Source organism: Lutzomyia longipalpis, chromosome 1 (genome assembly GCF_024334085.1).
Source record: "Lutzomyia longipalpis isolate SR_M1_2022 chromosome 1, ASM2433408v1".
In the NCBI taxonomy this organism is placed as follows: domain Eukaryota; kingdom Metazoa; phylum Arthropoda; class Insecta; order Diptera; family Psychodidae; genus Lutzomyia; species Lutzomyia longipalpis.
This window is the reverse complement of record NC_074707.1, coordinates 38,650,408-38,672,391: the sequence shown is the minus strand read 5'-3', so window position 1 is coordinate 38,672,391 and position 21,984 is coordinate 38,650,408. Positions and strand designations below refer to the sequence as shown.

At 38.8% G+C, this 21,984-nt stretch overlaps 1 protein-coding gene and 3 non-coding genes across 4 annotated transcripts; all 4 read right to left on the bottom strand.

The window, feature by feature from the left end:
• Positions 1 to 493: 493 nt before the first annotated feature.
• On the bottom strand, positions 494 to 21,372 carry LOC129787224 (protein unc-80 homolog). The gene is made up of 30 exons (XM_055822629.1): positions 21,262 to 21,372; positions 20,366 to 20,528; positions 18,757 to 18,783; positions 18,592 to 18,612; positions 18,338 to 18,483; positions 17,703 to 17,865; positions 17,408 to 17,624; positions 17,110 to 17,333; positions 16,005 to 16,524; positions 15,759 to 15,922; positions 15,576 to 15,688; positions 15,316 to 15,333; positions 14,751 to 15,075; positions 13,780 to 14,167; positions 12,524 to 12,909; positions 10,799 to 11,228; positions 10,544 to 10,734; positions 9,903 to 10,112; positions 9,532 to 9,842; positions 9,121 to 9,464; positions 8,748 to 9,064; positions 8,280 to 8,446; positions 6,557 to 7,463; positions 6,146 to 6,361; positions 5,763 to 6,069; positions 5,395 to 5,699; positions 4,688 to 5,332; positions 4,366 to 4,514; positions 2,805 to 4,300; positions 494 to 2,634 (listed from the first exon to the last, which is right to left on the bottom strand). The coding sequence occupies exons 2-30, from the start codon at positions 20,504 to 20,506 to the stop codon at positions 1,772 to 1,774; spliced, it is 9,711 nt and encodes a 3,236-aa protein (XP_055678604.1). The 5' UTR covers positions 20,507 to 20,528; positions 21,262 to 21,372; the 3' UTR covers positions 494 to 1,771.
• On the bottom strand, positions 4,571 to 4,667 carry Trnay-gua (transfer RNA tyrosine (anticodon GUA)). Its single transcript has 2 exons — positions 4,631 to 4,667; positions 4,571 to 4,606 (listed from the first exon to the last, which is right to left on the bottom strand). It is a non-coding gene; the product is annotated as a tRNA-Tyr (tRNA).
• Positions 8,597 to 8,668, bottom strand: Trnat-cgu (transfer RNA threonine (anticodon CGU)). Its single transcript has one exon. It is a non-coding gene; the product is annotated as a tRNA-Thr (tRNA).
• On the bottom strand, positions 10,168 to 10,240 carry Trnat-ugu (transfer RNA threonine (anticodon UGU)). The gene has a single exon. It is a non-coding gene; the product is annotated as a tRNA-Thr (tRNA).
• Positions 21,373 to 21,984: the final 612 nt, after the last annotated feature.

Sequence of the window (21,984 nt, the reverse complement as noted above, 5' to 3'; positions counted from 1 at the left end):
ATTTAAAAATTCTTGACGGAACCTTTGCAGAATGTTTTTGTAGGACTACGCCCCCGGAAGGAGAAAAATACTTCTACAAAAACACTCTGCTTAATTTTTTTTTTTTAAATTACGTGGTGTAAAAACTTTTACCCGACTGGACTAAAAACTTTTACGATTTACCCCATTTACCCCCAAAGTGTAATTTTTAAAGAATTTTATTTTTACTAAAAAAAGATTTTTTAAAGGTTTTTCTATTCTTTGGAATTTTGTTTCAAAGTCAAAACGCTCCTGTACGTTCGAATGAAAAAACGTAATGTAAGAAAATATTTTTTTATATTACGTTTTAATTTGATTTTAAACACATTTTAACCGAACCGAATTTAATTAAAAGTTCAGATTTTTACAATTTTTACTAAAAGAGTATTTTTCTTTCAATCTTCTTACGAATTTAAACCATTTTAATTTACTTTTGGAAGAATTGAGGTTTAAATTAAAGATTAAAAGACTTTAAGACTTTATAAAGAGCATTTATTCTCTTTGGATAAGGCTACAATATCGTCTTACAACATTGATAACATTTACTAGACGTTCAACAATTTTCTTATTTTGTGTTATTTTGGGAAGCATTTTTGAGGGTTTATTGGGTCAATTCTGTCAAAAATCTTTTATTTTCTTTTATCTTAATTATATTTTAAAAGATTTAGACTTTTTATGATTTTAAGATTATTCCTTTTTCATGTAATAAAAGTAAAAAGAAAGATTTTCTAATGAAGAAATCGATCAGAAAGGTTAGATTCACGAATTTATAAAAAAAAACAAGATGTCTGAATATTAAAATATTTTTTCCAGAATACCAATAATCTTCAAATCATGAATTGTAAGAAATGAAATAAAATGATTTTTCACAGAATTGACCTCTTTATCTGTTTATTTTTTATTCCTGAATTCGGATAAATAGGATATCATTTTTCTTGGATAAGTCTTGATGGGATTAGCACAACAACGTTTAGAAAATATCTCAAACATCAAATCGGTTAAAGATTTTCCTGAAAATTTCTCAAGTTGAGTCTATTTTTTTCTTAAGTTGGGATTAAAGGTGAGATTTTGGCAACGATTTTGAACTATTTCAATAACATTCATTTATTATTTTTCGTGTGAGGAGTTTTTTATGTTTCAATAAAGAACAAAATGAGTCTAATTTGTAAATAACTTGTAGAAAAAATAATTGAAATATCATAACCTGTAACACTTTTACTATTTCTCTACACAACAATAACAAAGTGTCCTCTAATTGTTATAAATATTTGGCCACTTGATTAATTAACATCGATAAATTCTTACGGTTAACATCAAAGGTTAACATTGAACATTCTTCTCTAAATATCATTCTTTTCGTTTCTATTCAAAATGGTGGCGCGAGATCTACCAGATCGATTTTTTTTATAATTGAATGCGTTGTGTGAAGTTGGCTGCAAGTTTTTATAGTAAGGTCTGAAGATAAACTATAATCAAGTCATGAGACAGTTAGTTTTTGAGGTTAAAAAAGATTGAACATTAAAAAATAGGTAATTTAAAAACTAAATAAGACAAAAAATGGTACCTTCGAAGCCGGAAATCAATTGTTTTGTAAAACTCATCAACGCGAGAACGGCTCATCAGCGCAAACATTAAAATCATCTCATAAATCTCTCACACCACCACTTGATATTCCTAAGGACACAGTCCTACAAGTCCTTTAACTTTAAACTAACTGACCTAAAACACGTTAAATTTAAATGTTAACATCTCTCTAAATGAGAGTATCCTCATCCTGAGCTTCAAAGAGCATCAACAGGGAATGTTGCGACGAGGATCTCCCAATAGGTGGGGCACTGGCTAAGGAACCATCCGGAGAGAGAAGTCCCGTATGGAAGCTACAGTTGTCTCTGTATCCGGAAGTGGAGGAAGTCTGTGAAACGGAATCCCACGATAGATCTGAAACGGTTTTGGGTTGTGGGGGTGGTGGTGGTTCAACGGGCTCGGGAGCAAGAGTAGCCCCATCACCAGCTTGTGTCTGACGCCCAGGCTGTCCACGCTTAATGCGGAATGTTTTGCGACTCTGTGCCTTGGAACGCTGCAACCGGTGCCGCTGGATTTCTCCTGAACTATCTTCTATGGGGCTTTCAGGGGAGAGTGGAGTTGTTGAGGTCTCCCCGGAGGAATGTTTAAACTCAACGGATGACACAAAACGCAGCCGTGGTGCCTGCTGGGACTTCATTGATTGCTGCATGGACATTGAGTGTGAAAGATGAGGCACAGAACCTGATCCTGTCGAGCCTGCAATAACTGTCGAAGATCCTCCAGCTGTTGCTGCAAGACTGGGAGTTGGTGTAGTTCCATCAGCACTGTGACTATCACTCACACCTGCCTCGCGATTCGTCGTTGAGCCACTTGAGAGAGATTCCCGCGGAGGATGCAGTGTATGCTGAGAAGCTGAATCACTGGGCGTTGCAGTTCGCTCATGATGCGTAGCCATTTGGGATGCAATGTGTGGTCCAGCACCGGTGAGAAGTGAAATTAGCGATGGACGTTGTGCGTGTTTTGGAACTTCCTGGACAGGTGGGAGTGTTGAAGGTACCACATCTCGACGACTTGGCTCTGGAATATCGCGATCTAAAGAAAAGGAATCCGAATTAATTCATTGAAAATCAAAATCTTCCAAAAAAGCAAAAACAGTGATCAGACACAGGATGATGGAAGCAAATCCAGGATAGAAGGAGGGAGGAAGTCGAATAAGTCTGGCCACCAAAGCTGTTTATAGAAACATTTAAATTGACTCCAACCATGTGTTTGTTTCTCACCACTTCCGTAGCGGCGTTCCTCTAGTTCTTCCCGGAGATCTTTAAGTTCTCGCGCCAGTTCCAGAAGCAGAGCCCCGCGGGATTTAACTCCACCCGGTTGGGGCATTCCGCGCATCCTCTCACGAATAAGGAACTGCATATGTCGCTCATGATCACCAATTGGCGGCTGAGAGATTTTATGGAGGATGAATGGCATGAGGACAATGTAGAGCGGAGTACGGTGATTGACAACAAATTCCAGGAAACTCCAAAGTTCCGGAGCTGCTTCATTGCGCCTCCCCAAATCCCTCATAATGCGCACAATTCGTGGCCATTCAGTGGCTAGGCGTTGTTCGAAGGAGATGCAGAGAATCCTCAGCGCTAGGAAAGCTGCCTGATAGAGAGATCCGGAAATACGAGCTGGTCGTTTCGCTTCACGACTTCCTGTGAAAGTTAGAGAGCCAGCACGGAGATCTCCAACAACTCGATTACTCTGTGTTGTACCCTGGGCTGTTCTCCCGGCTGGTGGGCTCATGGCATTCAAGATCGCCGTAACGAGGAATGAGATGTCGTGCTGCCTCAATTCCCCCAAATCCTTTCCGCTGCATGCCTTGAGACACAGTGGCATTATGAGATGAATAAGATGCCCTTCAGCCTTCTCCTGCGTTGGGAATTCCGCCGATCCCCCGCAAATGTGCTCAAGAGTGAAACAATCAACTGGACTCACGACCTGGAGCGTGATGAGACGTACTGCGGTTGAGCAGAAGAATGGTGGAGGATTTTGGGACATAACAGCAGCTCCTGCACTGGAAACTCCCTCAGGAGATTGTCCAGGTTCGTGCACAATAAGATTCTGCACCGTGCTGAGGAGAACTTTAACATGTTGCCAATGAAGGACGTAGGGATACCTTATAACGGTCTCATGAATCCCCTTGAGGAGCCCTGAAGCTGCTTCCCAATCCGTATTCCTGCGAATTGAGGGTTTCTTGGAGATTTTCATGAAAACTTTGTCTAGGCGCCGGAGAATGGTCACCAGAGCTGGTCGCATAGCATCATCTGCCCATTCCGCACGTGGCAAGACACACGCCATATACCTCTGGAGTCCTCGGCAGGCCATTGATTCCGGATCATACGGAGATACTTTCAGGAGTGAATGGGCAATATCTGCCAATCGCACGTGGCACTTCACATCAAGGAGTTCAACGGGCTTCGTATCAGCTCCCTGCTTTTTGGATAATTCCTGGAGACGTGTTGTGGCTCGACTTATGAATTCCCCAACAACGGATAAGAGAACATCCCTGGGACGACGATATTCAGCTCGTACAAGCTCTGAATCTTCCGCTGTATCCATGATTTTCATCCTTCCCACATCACTGACGTACTTTGAATGGGATTCATCCTCAAAATCCAATCCTGGTGAACACGGGGGACCACGGCTGCAGTTCCTCTGGCTCGATCCCTTGTGTTCTGGACTATTGCGAAACGGCCCATTGTAGCTCCTGGAACATTCGGGAATGAAAAACTTTAATCAAAAAAATCTTGTCAAGGATTCAAAAATCCTTACTTGGAGAGTCCTTCGCAGTTGTGCACCATCGTTCTAATAGCAATAGCAAGCTGAAGAATAATATCTCTCTCGGATTTCCCCTCAAGAGGAATATAGCTCGGGGATTGAATTTTCTGCATGTAGCACGGCAGGATGGCTTCCAGGATAATCTAAAAATTAAATAAAAAATAATTTAAGAAAGTAAGAAAAAAAAAGGAAAAAAGGTTCCTTCGAGCCGGATTTGAACCAGCGACCTATGGATTTCTCTATATGCCTTTCGGCCATTCTACAGTCCACCGCTCTACCAACTGAGCTATCGAAGGTATACCGAGGAGGTACTCACAAGCATTTGATAACCTCGGGTGCTTTCAGCTGAGTACGAAACCACCATAACGCACAAAGTTATGCAATCCAACACCGTGACCATCTCATCCTCATCATGGTAACAAAAATCAATTGCTTTTAGAGGTTTGGGTTCCTTGACCAGCTCAGCAATATTTAGTGGATCCGGGGAGGGAGTTTCCAAGCTCAGGAGGAGATTAAATAAGCAGCTGGACTGCACTTTGTGCGCCTCCCCGTACATTCCGTCTTCATCTGTGTCCAGGATTGCCGAAACAGAGCCAAACATTTGCAGAATAAAAGGCTTCCGGTTAAGCAGATAGAATTGCTTAACAGCATACTCAATGGTCGTTGTAACCAACTTATTGGTCTGATGAAGGGAGTAGACCTGGAGGAGGGTTGGCATGATCATAAAGTATCCATTTGTGGAGAAAATATTCTTAAAATTGAAAGCTGCATTGATGAATGTAGCCGTTACGTAGCGCATTATGCACGAATCTTCAGAATGGAGGATTGCAGCTCCCGAGAGAACATTCAGGAAGAGCTGAATATCAGCTGAGTAGGCAAAATTCCCAGCCATTGCCTCAAACATCCTCGCAATTAATCTCACCCACATAAACTTGTGCAACACATCCAGCCCCAAAAGTTCCTGCAAAGAATACAAAAAAGGTTAGAAGAAAAAAATTCTGGAAGCTTTATTAAGCTTCTTACTTTGCCCAATTCTCCTCCTTGGTGCAAATCAAGATCAACCTCGAGAGCTTTTCGTGGGAAGGAGGGCAACTTCATTAGTTCTTCATGAAGGAAAACAACTCTCTGAACGACCATGTCGACATTCTTGAGAATAGCCCATGTGAGGTGAACTTTTCCAATTTCAACAAACTTCCGCATCAGCTCTTGCTTTTGCAGAGCATAAAAAGCTTCCTCGGGCTTCATTTCAACTAATCTCAATTGAGGATACTGAGATCTCTTGAAGAAGTACAAATCCCGGACATACCAATTTGGATTCAAGATTTGATCTGGAAAAGAAATCTCATTTTGGGATCAAATTAAACAAGAAATTATTCTTTAAAAATTCTCACGAGATTTGTAATCAATTAAAAAGTGATAGGAATGATTTTTCTCCTCAATTCCAAAGAAATCCAGAGATTCCCGGAGAAGCTGGAGGAATTGCGTGTCTTCCTGGACTGGAAATTGCGATGGGATTCCTCCTTCATCTTTATCTTCAGGCCCATGAACGACAATCTTCTTGGCGGATGGGACATTGGCTGTTAGGAGGATGGAGGCATCACATTGCTCTTTCCGCAGGATCTGTTTGAGATCTTTAAACATAATTCCATGGACACTGTGAACTACCATCCAGAGAATTGATAGAGCTGAGCCAACAAGCTAAAGAAAAAAAAATGAGTCAAAGAAAATTTATTTTCAACGTTCTGAGCAATGGGGTTGATGGCGCAACACCCACCTGTTGACTACATTCATGGGATGAGCGCACGTAGAACATGACGTAGCCGATGATGTAGTTATATAGTGCAAATGCCGCCTGTTGCGGGAGACGGGGGACAAAGCGAATAAGATGCCGCAGAAGCTTAAACATCTGATCCTGTCGGTCGCGCGTTAATCTCTCGAGAACGTACCGAAGGAAGAGTGCGGAGTCCTCCACGAGGCACACCCAAATCACCTGCAAAAGGCAAACACAAAAAGGAAGAATAGATAATCAACCTGTTGCTGTGACATTTCCCTTTCAATTTACCGATGATATCACTTTACGGGTCATTTGTTACCCTTAAAATATTTAAAGTTCACACGAAAAGAGGAATTTTTAATCAACTCGTAAAGGCTTAATTAAAGGCTGAAAAACAGGAAGTTCTCCTACCTGATAAGCAATTTCGTAGACAGCACATCCGTCGGAACTAACAGCAGCATCATCGAGGCATCCAACAATTTGCATAACAGACGAGCATAAAACGGATGGGAAAAGCGAATGAGCTGCATGAAGATGCGGCGCCGTTCGTCCCACATCTCCCTCCTCCTCTTCCAAATGATCCTCTCCCGGACCATGATCCAGCCCCGGCTCATGAGCAGCCTGCTGTGTAATGGGAATCGTTGTCATCATAAAACTCTGCCGTTCAGCTCTTTGCTTATCCTCCTGCTGCTGCAGGGCGTACTTAATAGCTTCCGTTTGTTGCTTCTTCCTCGTCTTTGTGGCTGTTACAAAGGATCTGTGTCGCTCCTGATTGAGCGTCACCTCCATATCTTTTGTTTGCTGCCGTGGGCTCCACGGGGGATCCACAACAGGCAAACTCTCAATCCCAATCTTTGGCGATGGGAGCGTGAATTCAATCCCAGGTGGGGGAACTTTGAAGGACATGTGCGCTCCTTCCTCCATTCTCGGCCACACCTGGAAGCGACACTTCCACAGAACTTGATACCGCAAAATCGCCCCGATCCTTATGTCGGGATCCTTATTCTTCAGAGCTTTCTGCATGATGTCTGATACAAAATTGGGAGCTTTTACAGCGCCAAGAATGAAGAAAGCCGCCGATGTGGCTGCAGTTTCCTGATTTGGCTCAAGTAGAAGCTCCCAAGCAGCTGGAATGGCTTCAATGAATTGATCCTCAGTCAGGATGGCGGCACCCTTAATGAGAGTCGCAATGGGGATGTGGAACATCTCCCGAATGTGATTTTTCAAGTATTTCAGCATCAGAGATGTTTCACGGCGTTTAGCGGATTCTTCGGGTTTAGCCTGGGCCTGAGCTGCGTCTACTTCGTCATGGACAATCCTAAGAAACGGAAAAGGATTTAAATTTATAAATTTCCTTTCTAGAGAGATTTAAATTGTATTAAAAATATTTTAGAAATAAAGTTCTTAAAGCAAAATTTAGAATAATGGTTTTTCCTTATGAAAAATATTGAAATATTCGTATATTGAAGCAAATTATTCAGATAAATTCGGAATATTACAAGATTTTGAGGAATATTTAGAAAATAAACAATTTAAATAAACTGTAAGAATGCTAAAAATTCAGTTTTTATGAGTTTTTAGCCAATAAATAATCGTAAAATTAACCAAAAATCGAGAATAATCGGAATATATTGTGATATTCGATAAAAATACTAAATATTCGGCATTTGATCGCCTCTTACATAAAATGGAGAAATAATTAATTTATTAGGTTTAATTAATAAAACGTTTCCATGAAATAATATACAAATTTTGGAAGTTTAATAAAAAATATAAAAAAGAACAATTTTTGTTTTATTTTATTTCTTTTGAAAAATTATTTTTATTTCTTTCGAAAAATTTTACACTGAAGATTCTAAAAAAAGAAATTGAAAAATAAACAATCCATTTAATGAATTTATGAGTAATTTTTGGAAACTTTTCACAAAATAATATAAAAAAATATTTTTTGAATAGTTTCAAATAAAATATTAAAGAATAATTATTATAGTTTTATTTCCAACAAAACATTGCTAAAAATTGTGCAAACTTTCCCCATATGACGGTATTTTTTCAACCTTATCAACGTTTATCAACCTAAAAAAAATATTAATAAAAAAAATCTTCAAATAAAATAAATTTAAAAATTCTTTACTTGTCTTTCCTTGGGATGCTATCCTTGCGTCGCGACGGCGATGTCTGTGAGGAGCTCAAATCTGAAACTTTTCTTCCATGACGACGCTCTCTCCTTCCACCCAATCGTCCACTATCAATGGCCCCTCCTTCCATCCCCAAAACCAGCCCGAATTCCTCTCCATAAACCTGGAAAAAATTATTTATTTATTCTTTGATGTTTGAAGGAAAATCCTTGGAGGAAAAAAATCAAAAACGTGCGCCTTGAGCCACACAGACACTCCACAAGATCCTTTTGGGGGTCACGCGGGGGATGTTTGGCCAGGAAGCACTTCCACCTGCCTCCTGTGAGGATTGAACTCACGACCCCTGGTTTACGAGACCAGTGCTCTACCACTGAGCTAAAGAGGCGGACGCTTGCGGGCCCGCTGGACTTCTCCGGAATCGCCCCTCCCACAGAACCAGCCAGCCATGGCTGACGTCAACATACCTTCCGGACGGCCTTGACGAGCCGCGAAGAAGCTCGCATGTGCCGACGATAGCAGAATGGATGGCAGAAATTCTGATGGGAGCAGTAGAAGTTGAATGAATTCACCAATTCCAGGGCTGCCTTCATCCAGGGCATTGTCTTTCCCGTCTCATCTGTATCATTGGAATCACTCGGGGATTCTGGGGGTTGATCATCGCTGAGTATCCCAGGAGATTCCTCACCACCACTTGCTACACCCTGCTCAGATGTGTCGCTTCTGTCTGAGAGGGAGGAAACCTTCCTTCTGGATTGGATTGAATCAGTTCTCTTCACGGGATCTGCAAATAAATTCTTCTTAATGATTTTTCTCTCAATTTTCTTTAGGAGAACTCACAATCAGATTCGAGATCTTTCCCATCCTTTGTTCCACGACGAAGTTTGAGGGAACGACGTTTGAATGATCCCCCAGTGGGGGCACCAGCTGTTCCACGACGAAGGAGGAATGGCCTAACAGCCGCTACTGGACGTCTCTGTGGCTGAATGCTGGGTTCCTCTCCCTGAAGCGTCACCGTTGTGTTGCTACTACCCTCGGATTCATTGTCAGGTTCATGGAGGACAAAGGAGATCTTCCTCTCGGGTTGCACACCATCCCCACCAGCGATGGATTGGAGACTCTGTGCGGATGTTTGACTGTGGCCCATGGAACTCAGAGCCATGGACCACCGACGATTGGCTTCCCTGGGGAGAACAGATTGGCTTCACATCAGCGGATAGCAAACAGTGCCTGGACAATAGGGCAGAGTACCTGTAAACCTTCTCCCACGGAGCTGGTTTCTCCTTTGTGGACAGCTTCGAAGTCTTCGGGAGAGTTTGATAGGTTTCCCTGAGAAACGCTGTAATCTCATTGAGGAGAACGCACGCGACGAGCTTCAGTGCTGGTGGACAGTCATTCCCATGAGGATTCACGCAAGCTTCATCCAGGAAATCCTCTTCCTCATCCTGCAGCAGGAGCTGTCGTTGTTTCTCAGATTCACACATACTAGCTGTGACCTGGTCATACGTTTGCTTCTCATTCTTCAGCATCTCCTCCAGGCGAGCTCCCAAAAGTTCTGCCCACTGGAAAAAAAATCTTTTTCAATTCCGGAAGTCTTTTAGGGGATGCAGGGATGGCTTTACCTGGTAGAACATCTTCCCAGCTGCCCTCTGGAGTACATGAATCCTCCTGGTGCTGCTTGCCAGTGCCGAACGACTGCCCAAATTCGGTCCGGATGGTCTAAATGGTTGATTCTGCTTCATCCAGCTGGGCCACTGCCCACGATTACAGAGATGCACAAAATGGGCACATTCCAGCAAAAATGCTGCTCTTGTGACCAGCGGAGCTTGAGGCTGGAAAAATAAATCCCAAATTAGGAGGAAAAAAAAGAAAAAAAAGCTCGAGGCTTGCCTCCTGTGAGGATCGAACTCACGACCCCTGGTTTACAAGACCAGTGCTCTGGCCACTGAGCTAAAGAGGCTTCGGGGGTGTTTAAGCTCTACTTTGTATAGAGCCGCAAAAGATATTTCATGATAATTTCTCATTTTCTTATCATTTTTTTGAATTCTAAGATTATTTATTTATTAATTCGAGCTTTTAATTTCATTCTTATTTATTTCTTTATGTATTTTGCCCTTTTTGTGGGGAAATTATTTATTAATCTCTTAAGTTTCTTAAGAGAAATCTCTTTAGTATACTTTCAGGCGTCTTAAATTAAGAGATTCCATTTTGAATATTTCAACGGTTTTTTTGGAGGAAAAATTAAAGAGAAAAAAAAACTCACCAAATCCAGTGTTGCAGCCACAAGTTGAGCATCGGGAACAGATCCTGGAGCACAAGTTTCCAACAGGAAGGAGAATCTGCACATTCCCTCGCGCACGGCAAGGATTGGCACGAGGCGTCTCTCCTTCAGCACCACAACTTCCGATTCACGGGGGCCCTCCCCAAAGTCATAAGAACTTCTACGACTGAAATCTACCCCAAAAAACAAAAGAAATTAATTTAAAAATTAAAATAAAATAAATTAAAAATAACTCACAACTTCCTGGTGCTTCCTCAGTTCCACCAACTTTCTTCTTCCCCTTCCCAATGCCAAATCTCCCAAGACGTCTCTCCACGCGGCGTCTGGCTCTCTGAAGGGATCTCCCCAAGCCCTCTCCGGATCTCCTTCCCTGAAGCTTAAAGGAGCTCTGTCGTGCGAATGAAGCCATGATGTCAGGAGCGAGTGTTCCCGTTTCCAAGTCAATCGAGCAGCGATCCTTGGAGCCACGGAACCATCGTACAATCCCACCCAACTTCCCACCGGAATTGCGCTCAGAGCTGGACGTTGAGTCCGACAGAAGGGCTCTCTCGCTGTGTCGTGGAGTGAGAGTTGGACGCACGCTGGCGGTTTTGCGGCGTAAATTGCTCAGAGGGCTCTGGCTGTGCCGGAAGGGCTCCTCATAGGTCTCAGATGTCTCCAGTAAGCTCTGAAAGTTCTGAGAAAACAATGTTATGAGAAGAATTTTTAATTTTCATGAAATTAGTGTTTTTATGATTTAAATTTTGGGTCGTATTCTGAAGTTAAAATTCCAATATCTTGAATTTTAGATTGAAAATTGTGTTTTGAAGAAAAATCAAGATTGAATCCAGATCAAGGAGGCTAAAAATTTATAATCAATGTTTTTTTGAATTCGTTTTTAATAAATTTTTTAAAGTTAACAGAATATTTTCTTGTTAATAAAAGAAAACGAGGGGCGATTCAATTAAATGTTTCTTTCAAAGATTTATCTTACGATTCGGTAAACTTATAAGATTTTTGTTATTTTTAAAAAAAATCAAGGAGATTTTAATTATTTTCTTTAATTTTAGCCTCGTTATAAAACAAGAATATTCCTTATACGGAATATTTAACACTTGAAGGATCGATGTTTCTAACCTCAAAAGTTTGATGTTTATTTCCTCTCAAAAGAAAATATTTTTCCAAGTTTTCTTTCGAAGATCTTGAAGTAATGAAACTTCCCTGCATACATGTAGAAATTATCACGATATGTTTAAGAAATTTTATTCTATGACGATTTCAAAAATGTCGAATTGGTCACGGTGGCCAGTTAAATTCTCCAAGGGTTAAAAACCTTTAAACACAAATTGTCAAAATTTTATAATTTTCTCAAGGCATAATAAAAGATTTTTGTCAGTGTTAAAATTAAATCCACTTTTCACTGAGCAGTGCGGACCTCCGCGTGTCCGTCTGCTCTGAAATCTGAGAACGATCTGACAAGTTTTTTCAGTGACACTTTGTCATGAATTCCAGTCTATTTTTTCCATTGACATTTTGGAACTTTCCAGTGACCACCTCTGGAATTCTTCGAGCCTTCATATGGCGCCAAATTTGAATTTATTGAGACAATTTGCAATTATTTTAACAGTCAGAATCTATCCCTCGATTTGAAAGATTTAATTTATTATCAAAATCTGTTTTATAATTTTGATTTAAAATTAATACAAGATTAATCGCTTTCTAAATTAGTTTCAAGATCTTAGAATCTTGAGATTTAATAAAATGCTAAAATGAGATTTCAAGATTTTTAACAAGATCTCTATAAAAAAATTAAAAACACAAATTTTAAATTCTTTAAGCTTTTCTATTGTTGAATTTAAGAAATGAGAATAAAAATAATTTGAAAAACCAATTAAAAATATTACAAAGCTTGAAAAAAATATAATTTTTAAAACTTTTTTTAAAGAAATTCTTTAAAAAAAAACATAAAAACCTTTAACTTACCGCACAAGTGGAGGATGTGCTGCGCTTCTTAAAGAGTAGCTTCCTCTGAGCCCTCTCATCCTGCTGGTAGGATTGCGTATCCGTGTGAGGAATATGTCTGATGACTCTCGTAGTTTGATAGTTGGGCCCCTTCTTGTGTGGCCGCGGTGTAACGGCCATGATGCCGCTCAGTGCCACGCGCCTGAAGGGTCCCCCATGGGCTCCCTTGACGTACGTAACGAGCTGCCGGACGTCGCAGTAAAGAGCAATGTTCTCCTGACTCTTGAGATCCTTGAAGGACTCCACGAAGCGCGTGACGAGGGCTTTGAAGACGGCTGCGATGACCTGACTCTCGGCACCGCCACTGAGGCCGCCCCCGAAATTGGTTGCATAGCCCCCCTGACCGCCTGATAGACCGCCAATGTCAGGAGTCATTGTTTTAAATGCAGGTGTTCTTTTATGGTCTGAATATGATAGATGAGAAACATCAACGCGCATGCAACTACTCACAAGCTGGATGCTTAAATAAATTCAAATTATTGGATTTCTCATGTTTTTTTTCTTTGGCTTTTTTCGAGATTCTTTATCTTCAATTTTTAGAAGTTTTTTTTTTAACAATTTTCTGTGAAAAGAATAATTTTGATAATTTGCCGATTAGCTGTGTGAAGGTCAATAATTTGTATTCTTTTCCCTCAAGAATTTATATTTTTGAGAGTTTCTTTAACGGATTCTGGAAAAGAGGATTTTATTTGTTGGAAAGCGGAATTTTTTAAACCAAATCTACTACACGAGGATGCCTAGAAGCAACAAGGATGATGCACAGTTGAATAAACTTTTGCTGTACTGGTAAAAATTAAAACCCAAAAGTAATTTTAATTTTGAAATTGGAAAATGCTTTTCAATTTAACAAATTTTTTTTTTCTTTTGAAAAATATTAAATTTCAAAGTAGCTATAATTTAGATTTAAAATCATTTCCAAATTTCAAAAAATCCAATATTTTTTTTTACCAGTACAATTAAAAAATTCAATAGCTTTCGGCTGAGCAATGAAGCGCATTAGAAGTTAATACAGAATTATATATAAAGGTAAAATGTGAAATTAGAATATGAAAAGAATTACAATACTCGTCCATGTAAGAGGAATTACAAGAATAAACCACAAATTTTTAATTTTTGCCATGAGTTGAAAAATGGAGGAGATTCTTTGCACAAGAGTGTGAGATTAGTTGAAACTTATGGGACAACAGTGTTGGCAATTAAGGGAAAGATTTACTTACTAAGCGGCGAAAGGAGTGAACTCGGATCCACGCAGAAGCCCACAAAGGCGTGGAAGAATTCAATGAGTTCGTGCAGCTGCGTCGTTCTCACCATGTTACGGAGGTAGTTCCGGGATTGTGCTGGAACCTGGCGGAGCATCCGAGAGAGGATTGTGTGGCACTGTGTGCGAAGGAATTCAGCTGGTGGTCCGCGAATTCCTTCATTGCACCCATGTGGGCAGCCAAGGTGGAGGAGGGCACGTTTAAGTATTCCCATTGAGAGTTTATGAGCATGCTGGCCCATCTTCAAGATTCCCAAATCGAGAAGGAGCTCACTGATGTTCAATCCCGCTTCGAGAACTCTCAAGGAGCAGATGTTGGAGTCCTTTTTGAAAATTGTATAAACGGCCTGGAAAATATAATTGATGTTGCATTGATTTAGTACACATTTAGACCATTTTTAATACACATTTAGAAAAATTAAAAACCCTATCATGACAATCTAATAATTTGCAATTTCAATTTTAGAGAAACAAATAATTTAAAAAATTTAGTACAACTGAAAACTTTAAAATAAATTTTAGAACAAGGGACAAAGTTATAAAAAATTTTTTAATTTGGTTCTTTGCTGTCACTTTTAAATTATTTCAGTTTTCTGACTTAGTAGTATAATTTAGTACACATTTAAAAATTATTTAGTACAAGTCAACATAATTTCGACAAATATGTGAGGTTTTTGTAATTTATTGAATTGAAAAAAAATAAAGCTACCTAATGCATTAGTAGACTTTAGAACTCAATTTAGTACAACTCACGATAATGTATTTTTTTTAGAAAACATAGGTAATAAACAAAAGAGATAAAAATGGATAATTCATAAATTTAAAATTTTTAATTTTAATTTAGAACAATTTAATGAATAATTTAGTACAAGATAGATCTATTTTTAGTACATTTTTAGTACAAAAGCCACAAAACCTGATTCCACTTACCAAAAGTAAAATCTCATAGTCAATTCCTCCTTCGGGTGTAATATAGAATGACGATCCTGGAGCTTCGGTCTCATCTGGCCCAGCATAGGCAATATGGGAATCCGTGTGTGATCGTAGCATTTGACTGCGGAATCCAAAAGCACTGCCAGTGCTACTTAGAGCGTCCAGCTGTGAATCAATAGATCCCTGGCGACGCAAGTAGTCCGGACTTGGGGTAGGTGTGTGCTCTGTAACTGTTATAATTGGATTCCTCGCGAAAACAGCCGCTCTCGCTGGAGGTGGTGGTGGTGGTGTAGGCTTAACCACCTTCTGTGGCTCCACATACCTGTAAAATCTTAATCATTTTCACTGTATTTGCAATGTACAACAACGCAGAATGTGATTTCATTCATTTTTGTGAATTTAAATAATATTTTGGGTAAGCGGAGATTTTTTTTTGCAAGATGGCCGCATTGAATTAGGAAAAAAATCAGCTTTGGCTAGCTTTATAAGGTGCAAAAGCAGATGAAGACAATGAGAAGCTCTGTGTGGTGATTGGAGAAAAGAGAAACAGAGTGGCACTTACCCGCTATCAAGAAGACAGCTGGTAAATGGACAATAAAGTTCTATTAGAGAGAAAGTAAGTTTGGGGGCCTAAAAGAATTTTAGATTATTTTTGGATAGCTGCTATGTAAAAGTGTGCGTGTGTTTAGGTTTTTGGGTTTTAGGGGATCCCTAAAAATGAAATTCATACACAGACACTCAATTACAAATGTTCTGATTACTAATGTCTTGATATCTAGATTTTCTATCTGAAATAGATTTGTATTTATATTGAGGTTTTACCTTAAACTCGGCATGCTCTTGCCCTTAACGAGATTAGTTGATGGAGCACGGTGGATCATTGAGACGGATCTAGATAAATGAGCTTCGCCGGTATCCAAGCTTCTATGCAAGTCCTAGAAAAAAAATTAAAGTTTGAACGTTGGAAGACAGGGAATTTAAAAGAAATCCAACTTTATTCATTACCGAATCTTCTAAATGTTTTCCGTTCGTTCCAAAATCTAAACCAACTTTTTCTAGAGCTCTGTCGGATTTAGAAAACATTTTGGTTTCTACAAAAGCCCTTGCAATGTCCGCCATCTTTACGCGACGCTTCTTCTCGCTACCACGTCGACCACTCGAAGAGTCATCTGAGAAGCAGATCAGAGTCAAAACCGTTAAAACCAAGTGATCATTAATTAAAAGTCTAACTCAGGAAAAATTCAAACAAACCAGTTAGATGAGCAGTTGTAGACGGCTCTGGTATCTCAATGTAGTCCTTTCCTGCTGAACTCCCACTAGGACTATCTCGACTATTAGGCCCCTGATACAGTGATATCTCAATCTGGGGTATCGGAAGTGAATTAGACCGCTTTCTAGGCTGCGGAATTGGCACAGAGGCTTCTTCGCTGATATCACGAAGCCTATTGTTGAAGTAGTGTAGGCTCCAGTAAACACCCTCCTCTTGCCAATGTGATATAAATAGGCAGCGCATTACTGCAACATCGAGGAATGTTGCAGCTGTTACGTCGTACTTCACTATATGCGGAGACTTTGAACCCTCATCAATGGAGTCCTTATCAATGGGAGAACAGATTTTGCTACTTCCCTGGAAGTCTCTCCTGTCATGACCTCTTTCACATACTTCAATTTTATCAAAATCAAAGCGGTTTGGCACTCTGTCTTGTCTATCTTGCGATAGTAAGGATTGTTTGCTACCACGGTTGCTCTGCTGAAGCAAGCTAGCATCGGCCTACAAAGAATTGTTTTATTGTATTAAATTAGGCTTGAAAAAACTGATTTATGTTTTTATTTTTTAATAAAAATCTAATGGAAAATTAAAATTCTTTTATATCTTGTAAAGTCCGTTTGTTAAGAAAGGCTTTTACGGTAGTTTAAAAATTAACGTCCAAGTTAATAGAAGTTTAGGCGTCATATTTTAGTTAGATCTGATATAAGGCTTGTAAGAGAAATTTAAAAATTCTTCATTTTTTTAAAAAGTCTTTTAAAATTATTAAAATTCAGAATGAAGAAGTAACGTCTTCTAAACTCTTTTAGATTACTTTTGATGGTTTAGATTAAAAGTTTTGCATGATAAAAAATTTATTTCTGACGCGTTTTCTTAAAGAACTTTTAAAAGAAAAACGTCTTAGCCTATTCGGAGTTCAAACTTTAGCAGCTTTATTAATTTTAACTCTTAATAAGTCTTCAAGAATTTCTTGAAAAAATTAGGGATTTTTTTTTTACAAAATTTCTCAAACCACCTTCCTACATGATTAGGCAGAGCTAATTAATAATAAAAATAAAAAGATTGTTTTGCCAGGTAATGTTTGCTCACCGTATAGAATGATTCCAATAAATTCTGGCCAGATGATGGAAGTCTAAAAATAACAACTCGCTCCTCCTCGACACTGGATGCCTCCTCGGGGATCGTTTCGGGGAAAGCACAGTCTTTTGGTGAAGAAATCCAATCGTCATCATGCTTTGGCAGTTCCGTTGAATACGAGAGACTCTGCGGTGAATCGAGACTCAGGGGAGTTGCTTCGGCCCCAGATTGTTTCCCTACAAAAAGACACAGACACAAAGGTAAGGTTGAGATTTAATAATTCATGGGGGAAATATGAATATTTCCTCACTGATGGGATATTCATCGGGAGACATTGTTGATTTGGGACTTGTTGGGGTGTACAACTGCCTCGCCCTCGGCTTCACAGGGGCTATGAAGCACGGCGCATTGGGTGCCCTATACTCCCACATTCCCTGCCACAGACGAATCCCATTCTCAAGGCGGAAATTCTGAAAATCCGACTCCTTGAGGTGATGTGCAACTGGGGCAAACAGGTAGACAAAGAGCTGCAAATTGAATATAAGATGTGGGTTATTTTTTGCCAAAAGAGGGGGTGGAGGAAAAAATTGCACAACCCCTCTTACCGAGATGGTGGGAACGGAAAATAAATACTGATGACTCTTGAGGGACTGCTTGTCCTGCTCAGCATCCGAATCGGCACATTCTTCGCCAGCATAGAGAAGAATCCAGTGCAGGGTGTAGAGTAATTTCGTTTCAGCAGCACCCAAACTCTGCAGATCCTTCACCCTTGGGAGGAATTTGGAGGAAAAGGTGGAAATTCAATGGAATTCCATTTTCATTTTGAATAAAGCGGTAAATGCTCTATTAGCACACACACTATGTACTTCTGTGGGTTAGTTTGTTCGTGATTATTTTATGCTTTGGGAAGGTAAGAAGGGACAGCACAAGGTAGCAAAGGTAAATATTTATTATAAAGTTTAGGGTAGTTTCTGTGAATACAGACGTTGATATCAAATAATATTAAATTCATAAACTCATGGGAAACTAAAGAGCTTTCAGGGGAATTTTGAATTTATGCAAAATCTATTATACATAACTGAAAGCTCATTAAAAATTCAAGTTTTCTCATAAATTTTAGAATAAATTTTATATTCTTTGAAATTCTATTTTGAATAAATTATTTTATTTAAAACAAACAATAGTTTGTAAAAAAAATATTTTTAATATTTTATCGTGTGGAAAAATTGAAAATTAATACCTATTGTGAAGAAGAGCTGCCGCACAGTGCATAACATGGGGTAGGGCAGCCTGAACGAGCCTCCATCTGGGAATTGCTTGCAAGGCTGACGTTAGCGATGGCGACAAGCCAAACTGGATGTTTTGCACGAGAACTTTTTCAAAGGACTAAAAGCACAAAATGTTACATTAATTTTATTCCGTTTTACACAATACCTATGTATACTTATGTATGTACATAAAGCTTTCCCAACAAAGCATAAAAAATTAATTTACCTTGCAAGCTTCCTTAAGCTCCTGCAGAAGGTTTCGCAAAGGGAAAGAAAATAAAACATTTATATTAGTTTGCGGTTAGTTAATTTCTTAAAAGGAAAATAAACGAGGAAAGTTTATTGACTAAAGTAGGTTTTGTCTTCTGGGGTTTTTCTTTGAATAACTTACGTGATGTCCTGGTGCATGTTGGCAAAACTACACCGCATTTTGTGTTTGTGTGAATGATGCGAGCAGAAAGCAGGACAAATACAAACATATTTACACAGATATTTACATAAATTTCTTTTTAAAAATATTAATTAGAATTTTTAAATCCAATTGATAATTTTTTTGAAATTGAAAAAAATATTTTTTTATGAATAGAAATCCAATTTTAAAAATTTTGTATTGAGTTTCACATAAACAGAGACTCTGATTAATTATAGTTGCAATTTTCATTTAAATTCATTCAACAATGCAGAAATTTCCAATGTGAGTGATTATTATATTGAATTAATTTCCCAAAAGGAAAACCACTGAATGATAAAAGCTTTTATTCCATTAAACAAATAAAACAGCACGTATGGTATTTTCAGCGACACTTAAATGCATGAAATTTTATACCAGGAGGGGCTTTTAATTCCTGAAAATTCAAGTCAATTCTTTTTATTGCATAATTCTTTTTTTTTTAGATTTTTAAAGATCATTTTTTAAGAGATTGATTAAGACACTGAGATTCAAGAAGTAGATTTAAGGTTTGTAGTGATTTAAGGAGCAATCAATTAAGCTTTAGACTGAAAGAAACTTTTTAAGATTATTAAAAAAAATTAAATATGGAATTTAAGAATTATTTTCTACTTTTAAATATTAGTTTTTTCTTGGCTAAGATTACAAATTAACTTAAATTATTTCAAACCTTTTATTTTAATTGCTTTCTTACAATTTAAAAAAAAACTTTTTTTTTTAAATTTCTAAAGGTTCAAAGATCTGTTTTTTTAAACTAATTAAATATTAAATCTTAATTTTTATTTGCCTTTTTGAGATTTATTTTAAAACTACCTTTCTCATTAGTTTTATTTTAAACGTTTAAAGCTCGAATTAATTTTTATAGCTATTTTAGGCTGAATTTTTGAGACTTACTGCCCCTACTGAAGATGGTATTTTTTTTCTATTAGGATATGATTATATCACTCCAAAAATAAAGAAATTTTAACAAAATATTGCTGAAGATTAGTTACCGCCAACCCTAAACTAGATATTTAAAGAAACCTATTTGAAGAATATTAATTTAAAGAAAAGTTTTTAAAGAAATTACGCGCCCCATCTGTTTCATATCGTTTAGTCCACCTTTCCTTTCTTTAGTTTTCAATTATTACGACTTGATTGTATGCTCTCTTTATGCATTAACCACCACCACCACCCCTGCTGAGGAAATTTCCATTGAATTGATTTCCTCCATTTGTGAAAAGCCTTTTCACATCATCCATCGTGAATACTCATTGCAAAATGACTTTATACAAAATTCACTGTTGTGATATGCGACACATTAACACCGAGAGGCAATTTATGTACAGCACATATTTATTAATTTGCACTCGAATGAATTTGCCCTTTATTACATGTTATATTTTGATTGGAACATCGAGAGTGATTAATTTTGCGATAGATAGCAGAGATTTTTTTGGCGCCTCTCTTCTTTTATCAGGTGTTGATTTTTTTGTTTTATACATAAACATCTCTTTTTATGGGAGATTTACATTTGTGGGAAATGGAAAATGTTTGTGACATGCAATCATACCATACAGCTGGCTTCGTGGAGCTTGCCAAGTTTTGGTCGAATAAATGGTGCAATTTGTCGCCAGAGGAATGTTTGTACCGGAACAGGAACACCCAGATCTTGCAATCCATCATCCATGGCGTCGGGAGTGAGGTTCTCCATTGCGATGCTCAGCTATTGGATGCTGTGTACATTAAAATTGCACTTAATTAGTTAATAATGCTCAACGATGCCGATGGGAACATTATATGCGATGAGTTCCGGGACATGGAATTGACACACATTCCGCAAGCGATAAAGCTCTCATATATCGTCGAATGACAATCAATTACATCGGCTAAGAGGGGGTGGTTGCGGAGGTGTGGGGTTCACTTCTAATCAATAATTCCTCACAATATATGAGCCTCAAGGTATAAGAAGAATGAGACGCAAAATATTCACAAAATTCACAAAAAATAACTTTTTTCCTCCAAATTCTTCCTCGGGAAAGCTTTTTGGAGCTTTAGAATGTACAAAAATCCCGGAAAAATGATGCTAAATTGCGATTTTTTGCACAAGAGAAAAATTCTCAAGTGGAAATCCAATATGTCGTCGGATGTAGGAGGAAAATTTCTAGGGACCACACGGGTGCTCCTTTCGCAGCTGGGGGTGCTTTTCCATCACTTAACCACACGCAACTGCCCACATAGTTACACTTTAACTCCAATTCCAATGAACAATCCACCTTTATTGGCCTTTGGGGGCAATTTTCACGCAATATTCCGCGCGCTATATTACCCGCGGACCCACCCACCATTTCACAAATGAGCTTGGTATTTGCTCAAATACAGCGATGGAAAAAATCATTTTTCACACAACACAACCACCCTTAACACCTCACAAAGTGCAAAAATTAGCCGTGGGGGTGCTTCCCTTACCTGGGTGGGGTGCAGAAGAAGGAAGAAAAAAAAGTGCGAAGAAGTTTGTTCAGCAATTTTGTCGCGCGAGTGGAACGGACACGCAAAGGGCTATGTCATATCACTCGGAGCCCCGTGATGGCGACTGAATCTGCTGGCGATAGCTCTCTGCGAAATGGGGGTGCTCTCGAGGAAGTATCGATCGGGCTGGATGATGGGATTCTGCGCCCTTATGGAGCCGGTATGGTGTTTACAAACAACAATCACGTGCGTGGCCACGTGATTCCATTGATAGCGCCCCACTTGGGTGGCAAAAGCACGTGGATGTTCATTCATACCCTCTGTTAATGCCATCCGCTCTCAAGTGTGGCGCCCGCGTATTGATGGCCCCGGCAACAGCATCGCAAGAGTGCAAAAAGTCCCCTCACCCCCAAGACATAAGACCAGTAAGTGGGATTCTCGCGAGAGGTTCAAGTTTCATGGGATTTCCTGTTGCACTTTGCTTTACAAATTAACAATTTTATGCTCTTGCATTGTTGTATGAATTTGTAAAATGCTCACAATGTTCTGTTGCAGGTAGGTTGGTTATAAATAATTTTAAAAGTTGATTTAATTTCTTCAACCATTTTTCTGCCTGGCTTGGAAAAGCCGAAGAGGAGATTAAGAAATAAAAATTAATTAACGAATTAAGAAAAAATAAAATAACTTTAGGAAATAGTTAAATAAAAATAAATATAATAGTTC

Bases quoted from the DNA above. Each gene is read 5' to 3' on its own strand.
- LOC129787224 (XM_055822629.1), bottom strand. From the start codon at position 20,506: ATGGAGAACCTCACTCCCGACGCCATGGATGATGGATTGCAAGATCTG. The intron at 17,625-17,702 runs GTAAGAGGGGTT...TTCAATTTGCAG, and splicing joins TTTCCGTTCCCACCATCTCG to CTCTTTGTCTACCTGTTTGC. The intron at 4,301-4,365 runs GTAAGGATTTTT...CGAATGTTCCAG, and splicing joins AACTGCGAAGGACTCTCCAA to GAGCTACAATGGGCCGTTTC.